The sequence below is a fragment of the Rhodnius prolixus genome, unplaced genomic scaffold, assembly GCF_049639745.1.
Source record: "Rhodnius prolixus isolate KJV_2025 unplaced genomic scaffold, Rpr scaffold_34, whole genome shotgun sequence".
NCBI classification, from domain to species: Eukaryota; Metazoa; Arthropoda; class Insecta; order Hemiptera; family Reduviidae; genus Rhodnius; species Rhodnius prolixus.
Window position 1 is genome coordinate 890,754 of NW_027411619.1, and position 8,141 is coordinate 898,894.

Here is an 8,141-nt window from a genome sequence, read left to right on the forward strand (position 1 = left end):
TAGGCGATGTGACGCGAGCAGCACTTATTACATCTTTGTAAGTTCTTTTCTTCTTGATACCATCACTTCCTCCCAATTTTACGTTCATTTTCATAGCGTTAGTAACAGACCAAGCAGCCGATTTTTCACCAAAAGATGAGTCACTTGACTTTGTTCTTTGCCAAGCTTTATGCCTTGATTTTAAATCTTTGTTTTTAAAATATGCAATGTCGTGCTCCCTGCAGGCCTCGTCTAAAGGATTAATACCATTATCACCGCGCTAATCTTTCCTGTAATTTAGTTCCGGGACCACAAAATCTATAACCTGGAATATGCGCTTTAAATGGAAGCTTGTTAATCACTGAATTTATCATACCTCTATCCGTTGTTTTCCTTCTCATTATGACTATTCTTAGCTCTGAATCTCCTTATATAGGTTGAGAATTAGAGCCATCAACATCAGTATGCGTTTTGAGAAACAAAGTGAACGTCTACCTGTTTATAAAGTGATTCCTTCAGGTGAAGAACAGGAAGCAAATGAAGGTCGTCATGGCCAATTGTTGCCTGATAATATACGTGCACTTATTTGTGGTAGTTCGGGGTCTGGTAAAACCAATCTCTTAGCTTGTTTGCTTTTACAACCGAATGGGTTAAAATTAGGAAATGTCTACTTATGTAGCCGATCTCTCCAACAAGAAAAATATCTATATTTAGAAACCGTATTCAAATTAGTTCCAGAAATAGGTTTTCACAAAATCAATGAAACGCAGCAGGTAATCACACCAGACAATGCTGAAAAGAATTCTATCATAGTATTTGATGATGTTGCAATGGATCAACAGGAAATAATCATATTTTTACGCAAGCTGATTTAAATTTAATGCATATTTATAACGATCATGTAAGTTTACCAAGTGTGTCATTTAATAATTTTAAAGAAATGTGTGTGGTCTGCTGGGATGCACCATACAGTTTTCTAACTATAGATAAAACAAGAGACTTACACAATGGGAGATTTCGAAAAGGTTTAGATACATACATCTATATATAGAGCAATTTTTTCGATCGGTCTATCATTATTCATAATGGATCCTAAAGTTACACAACAACTTATCAAAACTTCTAAAACTCTGCGAGAAAAGTTCAAAAGTTTAAAGAGAGGTCTTCAATTATCGCAGCAAGATCTGGAAAGAAGTTTAAAGCCCATTTCAGAACCGCTACAAGAGTTAGTTGAACAGAGTAAAAAGCGTTCTAAAAGATCCGATGTTTCGACTTCTGCGACATCGCTTGAAGAAGAAGATGCTAAAGTGCCGCTCAAAGGAGAAGAAGATGTTAAATTACCGCTCAAAGAAGAAGATGTCAAATTACCGCTCAAAGAAGAAGATGTCAAATTACCGCTCAAAGAAGAAGATGTCAAATTACCGCTTAAATCTTCAACTCCTATACCACGAAAGGATATTTTAGATATTAAAATGGAAGAAGAGACGTTTGAAGACGCTGATTCTCCTCTAGAGCAAATTAAACAAATACATAGTAAAGAGGAATTGGAGAAAAGCTTAGAAGAAGTAGATGGAGATAGGATCTTTAATAAAACCATATTTATTGAAACATATTACTTCAGATACTAGCGATCTTGATGACAGATACGGCATTAGAGTGTTACCTACTGGAGGCATGACAATAGGAAATGCACAGGTAGCCATTGAGAATAATGATATCAATGTAAATGGAAACTGGTATAAAGGTACTCCTGGGTTATTACAATAATTATTATTTATAAAAAAGCCGAACAAATACACTGTAGAAGATTTGGAAAATTATAAGGATATTTTAGAAGTTAGTAACGTACATTAACAACAATTTAGCAATGAAAAACCTCTTAGCGCCAGCAAAGAATTCAAATACAAAAATATTATAGCTCCTTTATTTTATCATTCTATGGGTGAACAGTTGGCTCAACCCTATTTCACGCCATCATCAACTGCGGATCAAGTTACTAGGGCACCTCCGACTACAATTGCAACAAAGCCTATTCAAAGAAGATACGGTCTAAGACATACGGGCACTACTACTTCTGGTAAAGGTATGGATGTGCGGTAAAATATTTGTGAATACTGGGATGATCCAAATGAATTAGTGGATCGACTTCGGCTCTTATATGCATCAACAAGTGCTGGTCACACTGGACATGGAAATGAAATTCATTCTATAATCGAAGAGTTGAGAGAGGCGGATATTATTTATTAGGAATTACTTGTGGAATAAATCATCATTTGTTTTTTGGTTTTCGATATGTCTGTAGATAAGTTTGGCAGAGCTTTGCATCACTTAAAAACACTATTTTATGTTAGCGATGACGAAGATCGAGAATATATCGACTTTGAAAATAAACGATTACTTGGAATCAATAGTGCTGTTGATAGTACAGATGCTGTTAATAAGATTTACCTTGAACACTTTATAACTGAAGAATTGGAAAAGTATATAAAAGAGTTTGATTTAGTAACAAATACATATTTACAAGAACACTTTGTTAGTAAACGTTATCTTTTAGAAACGTATGACGAAGCCCGAAAAAAAGTTACAGATAATTTTGAGCGCGGTTTATTCACTGTTTTTAGGAATCGATTAAGTTTATTGAACCCAAATGTTCCTATAACTGCAGCTTGTTACGTCACCCTCTGCAAATACCTCTGGGCAAGGCAAGCTCAGTGGAGACGGGGTGGGTAAGGAAACGAAAGGGAAGATAAGGAAGAGCAAATATTATGACTAATAATAAGCCCAATAATAATAAGGGAAAATAAAAATAAAAAAAATAAATAAGTAAAATTGGAATTAAAAAAATTGTTACCTAGTAACAGCTCCTCGGGTAGCGAACCTGCGTTGCGCGACTCTATAGGCCGATACTCGAACCAGGCAGCCACACTAATATTCTACTAAATATTTAAATTCCATATACATGTGCTGTTGTTGCTAGGAGAGGTTCAAATAAAAGATTCAGGGTTAAGAAAATACTTATTATTGTTCACAAAACCAAAAATTCTCTTTACTAAAAGAGAACCCTACTCAACCCTAAACAAACCCTACTTAATGCTAAATTTAGGGAAACAAAATAAGAAGCGAACTTGATTGATAACGTTATGAAAAGAAATTGTCATTAATACAACACGAGAACTAGTCCCACTCTTAACAAAATTGTCTCACCTATATCAACCCCAGGCCTGGTTTTGATATCCGTCGGCACTTCTCTTCAGTCTTCTTATTAGAAGGTCACCACAGCTCAGGCGCTATTCCGTCCCGCTCCCTTGCGAGAAGTAGAGATTCTTCGCTTGCGAAATACCCTGGATTAGCCAAATTCCACCTGGGTGATTTCTTTATCTTCTCATTTGTGTTGTGACTAAACCCAAACGGTACAGCATCCAATTCCCAACTCGTAATGTTTTTTCCCGATCGCCTCAGTCTCTCCCATATGTTGCTCGCGTCGCTTGTCTTTTTCCGCTGCCCTCTTCACACCACCATGTGCTCTTCAAGTATAATTCCATTAACACATTCTTTATTTCTCTTAAATTTCCTAGGCTTATTTTCGTACTCCCCAATTTTACCTGACCCTCACTAACTAAAACGCACAAAATCCAGAGATAATTACAATCATACTGTAAAAATTATTTTCTTATGGAAAAGCTGTTACATGGTAACATTCCCTCTCCTTCCTGAGGAAAGAAGAAACAGGCCAAAGCAAAATGATAAATTAACAACTGGAGGAATATACTAATAAAGGACTTTAATAGAGCATATACGTATATAGAATAAAGTAAGGATAAAAAAAAACAAAGGTAATTCGAAGGGTGAGTTCAGGGGCTGAAGGACTGGGCAGGTTGCTGGGTATGGTGGTTTCCAAGTAATCAATCTTCTGGTTGCGGCTTCATATCTTTTGGGTGCCAGATTCCCAAATTCCGGCCCTCTTCATCTTCTAATTCGTAAGCTGTATTGGATATCTTCTGTACCACCGTGCACTTCCTATATTTTGGCGCTAACTTACTGGAAAAGTCTTTAGAAGCATCAGACAATACAAACTCCCTCTTCCATACAACCTGTCCCGGTGTATAACTCACTTCTCTTCTCCTCAGGTTGTAGATCCGCTTGGCCTTCTCATAGGCTTCGGTCAGATTCTTCACTACTGCACTATATACATCTTTTATGTTGCTAAATTTGTGGGCGAGTGCCTCTCTCGACGTGACGTCCAGCCCATCTAGGTCGGTATTGGTCTGCTGGACGTTGCTGTTGATTACCTGTAGTTCACGCCCAAAATTCAGGTATGCGGGTGTATAGCCAGTGGTTTCATGTTTGGCCGTTCTCAAAGCGAATGCTATTTTCTGCAGCATTTTATCCCAGTGTTTCTGATTATCATTTATGTATGCCCTGATAGCCGTTTTAACGACGCGGTTCACTCTCTCCGTGGGGTTGCTTTGCGGATGATAGTAAGGTGTCCGAACTAACTTGACTCCATAATTTCCCAATAGAGATATAAATTCTTTACTCACGAACTGAGAGCCATTATCGGTTATAGAGACCTTAGGCGCTCCAAACACTAAAAATACTTGGTCCTCCACAAATTTAGCTATAGATTTAGAGGTGGCCTGTCTCAGTGGGTGCAGTAGCACATATTTGGTAAAATAGTCACAGACCACTAGAATATATCTATGTTGCAGAGAACTCCTGGGCAGTGGACCCATAATGTCCATGGTAACGACTTCCCATGGCTGCGACACTTTGCGTTGTTCCCCATAATACCCAGCAGGTTTCTGCTGCTCTGGCTTATTCGCCATACAGGTGGAACAACGCCTAACGTACCGTGCCACATCGCTCGTCATGCCTGGCCAATAGTATCTCTGCGCTATTCTCCCCTTAGTCTTGAAAATCCCTAGGTGCCCAGCAGTCGGATTATCATGGCATTCCTTTAATACCTCCATCCGCTGATATTTTGGGATAACCAACTTCCAGGGGTCTTCTGATGCTAAGAAATCCTTGGCATCCTTGAAATATTTCCGAAGAACTCCACTGTCTAGATTCCATAAGGGGTACTTTTCGGGGCATGCTTCTACTTCCACTCTCATCTTTTCATACCAGGCATCACGCCTAGAAGAGTCTGCAATGGCACTAAGTAACTAAGAACTCGTTCACTCTAGAAAGTGCGTCAGCCGCCTTATTCAACTTCCCGGCACGATGCACGATTTCAAACTCGTGTTCCTGTAACTGCAGAGCCCACCTTCCTAGCCTGCCACTGGGATCTTTCAACGCCATTAACCACCTTAGAGAACTGTGATCTGTGATAACCGTGAACTTCATGCCCTCTAGGTATGGCCTAAATTTCTTAATTGCCCACAGCACGCTTAAACATTCTAGTTCCGTTGCTGAAAACTTCTTCTCCGCATTTGTCAGTGTTCGGCTGGCATAAGCAATGGCTTTCTCACCATCCTCGAAATTCTGACTGAGGATAGCTCCCAGACCTGTAGTCGATGCGTCAGTCTGGAGGACAAATGGGCGTTCGAAGTCGGGGCAGGTAAGTATCGGCGCTGAGACCAGTCGATATTGTAGCTCCTGTAGTGCTCTTTCCTGCCGGTCTTCCCACACAAACTTCTTGTTTTTCTTTAGCAAATCCGTCAACGGAGAGACTAAAGTTGAAAAGTTGGGCACGAATCTTCTGTACCAACTTGCTAACCCTATAAACCGCCTTACCTGTTTTGCAGTCGTAGGTCTAGGGAAGTTCAAAATAGCGGATACCTTCTCTGGGTCTACCCCGTGGCCATCCTCGTTTACTATATATCCTAAGTAGCGAAGTTCGCTCCTACAAAACTGACACTTTTCCCATGATAATGTCAGGCCAGCCGCTCTTAGACGCTCGAGAACATCTTCTAATACTTCTCGATGCTTCTGGAAAGACGGTGTGACGATAATGAGGTCGTCCAAGTATGCGAAGACGTATGGTTCTAGCGTGGGTCCCAATATATTATCTATAAGCCTTTGCCATGTGGCAGGAGCATTATGCAGACCAAACGGCATGCGGCGAAATTGGAACAACCCTCTATGCGGTACGGTGAAGGCCGTGCGCTCTCTGCTGTTCTTCTCCACAGGGATCTGCCAATATGCGCTCTTGATGTCCAAGGAGGAGAGATACCTACCGTTTCGTAAACGATCCAATATGGCAGACACATACGGTAAAGGGTACGCGTCTCGTTTGGTGACTTTGTTCACTGCCCGATAATCCACACAAAAGCGATACTTCCCATCCTTCTTCTATACCATGACCACTGGTGATGACCACCCGCTACTTGATGGTTCCACTATCCCATCCTCCAGCATCGCATCAAGTTCCTTATTTATGGCCTCTTGTATAAAGGGAGACACTGGGTAATATCGCTGTTTCAGTGGGGGCTGATCCCCCGTGTCGATGATATGCTCCACCCGATCTGTACAGCCCAGATGAGGTGGTGACGCTTCTCGGAACATCTTGGTGACTGCTCGCAGATCTTCCTTTTGCTTGTTCGTTAATCTCTCATGGCTGATGAGGAGGAATGAGAAAGAAGGAAGAGGCAATATGCTGAATAATAATAAACAAATAACAATACTAGTGATTAGAATTAAAGTTAAAACAATACTCGGATAATAAGGGGAAAAAAAAATAAAATAAAAATAAATTTATAATAGAAACTAGTTACCTAGTAACAGCTTCTCCGTTAGCAAATCTGTGTAGTGCGCCCCTGCTGGCCGTTACTCTAACCAGATCACTACTTCATTAAATAATTAAATTTATTGTCCATGTGAGATGTTGCTAGGGGTTTAAATAAAGATTCAGGGTTATGAAAATATTATTATTGATCACAACAAAAAAAGTCTTTTTACAGCAAAATACAGTATCATAAACCCTGCTTAATACTGAAAAATACAAAACTTGATTACTAGGTAATGAAATAATTGTCCTCAATAGAACCAGGAAACTGGTCACTCTTATTACATTGCCTACACTTACAGTCAATCCCAGACCTGGTTTTGCTCCAATCTACCCTTCTTTCCTGGTCTTCTTATGGGAAGCTCGCCACCAGTCAGGTACTAATCCTTCCTGCTGCCCTTTGGGAAGTAGAGGTTCTCCGCTCAATGAATCCGTCTCTCCCAGAGGCAAATCCCGCCAAGGTGATTTCTTTTCACTCCAATTTGTTTTGGCTCCAACCAGCTCGGTACAACAACCAATTTTTTCCACTCGTAATTGATTCTTTTTGAAAAAATCCCATCAGTCTCTATCTCCCATATGTTGCTCGCGTCGTTTGTCTTTTTTCCCCGCTGCCCTCTTCACACAGCCATGTGCTCTTCAAGTATAATTTTATCCACTTTCTTCATTTCTCTTAATTAAATTTCCTAGATTTATTTTCTTAATCCCCGATTTTACCTAATTCTAACTAACTGACCTGAACAAAATCTAGAAATATTTACAATCATACCCTCAAAATTGGTTTCGTTTGGAAAAGCTGTTACATCGTAACATTCCCTCTCCTTCCTGAAGAAAGAAGAGACAGGCAAAATAAGTTAATACTAAACCAATAAAGGGATATATTAATAAAGGAATATAATAATACAGGAATATAATGACAAAGGAATATAATAGTTAAGGAATATAACAATAAAGGAGTACAATAAAGACAATGTAAATATAATAAAGGATAAAGAAAAGGCAATATGAAAGGTATGTTCAGGGGCTGAAGGACTGAGCAGGTTGCTGGGTGCGGTGTTCTACAAGTTATCCGGTCTCTGGTTGCGGCTTCATATCTTTTGGGTGACAGATTCCCAAATTCCGGCCGTTTTCATCTCCTAATTCGTAAGCGGTGTTGGATATCTTCTGTAACACTGTACACTTCTTATATTTCGGCGCTAACTTACTAGAAAAGTCTTTAGAGGCATCAGACAAGAGAAACTCCCTCTTCCATACAACCTGTCCTGGGGCATAACTCACTTCTCTTCTCCTCAGGTTGTAGGTTCGCTTGGCCTTCTCATAGGCGTTGGTCAGATTCTTCACTACTTCACTCCACAAATATTTTACCTTGCTAAATTTTTGGGCGAATGCCTCTCTTGCCGCGACGTCCAGTTCATCTGGGTTGGTAATGTTCTGCTGG

At 39.9% G+C, this 8,141-nt stretch overlaps 1 protein-coding gene across 1 annotated transcript; it reads right to left on the minus strand.

Moving 5' to 3' along the window:
* Positions 1 to 6,273: 6,273 nt before the first annotated feature.
* LOC141457605 (uncharacterized) lies at positions 6,274 to 7,470 on the minus strand. The gene is made up of 2 exons (XM_074134811.1): positions 7,421 to 7,470; positions 6,274 to 6,577 (listed from the first exon to the last, which is right to left on the minus strand). The coding sequence occupies exons 1-2, from the start codon at positions 7,468 to 7,470 to the stop codon at positions 6,274 to 6,276; spliced, it is 354 nt and encodes a 117-aa protein (XP_073990912.1).
* Positions 7,471 to 8,141: the final 671 nt, after the last annotated feature.

Excerpts from the sequence above, each read along its gene's own strand:
- LOC141457605 (XM_074134811.1), bottom strand. The coding sequence starts at position 7,470 with ATGATTGTAAATATTTCTAGATTTTGTTCAGGTCAGTTAGTTAGAATT. Across the intron at positions 6,578-7,420 it reads GGTCAGTTAGTTAGAATTAG|CATATTGCCTCTTCCTTCTT; the intron begins GTAAAATCGGGG and ends ATTATTATTCAG.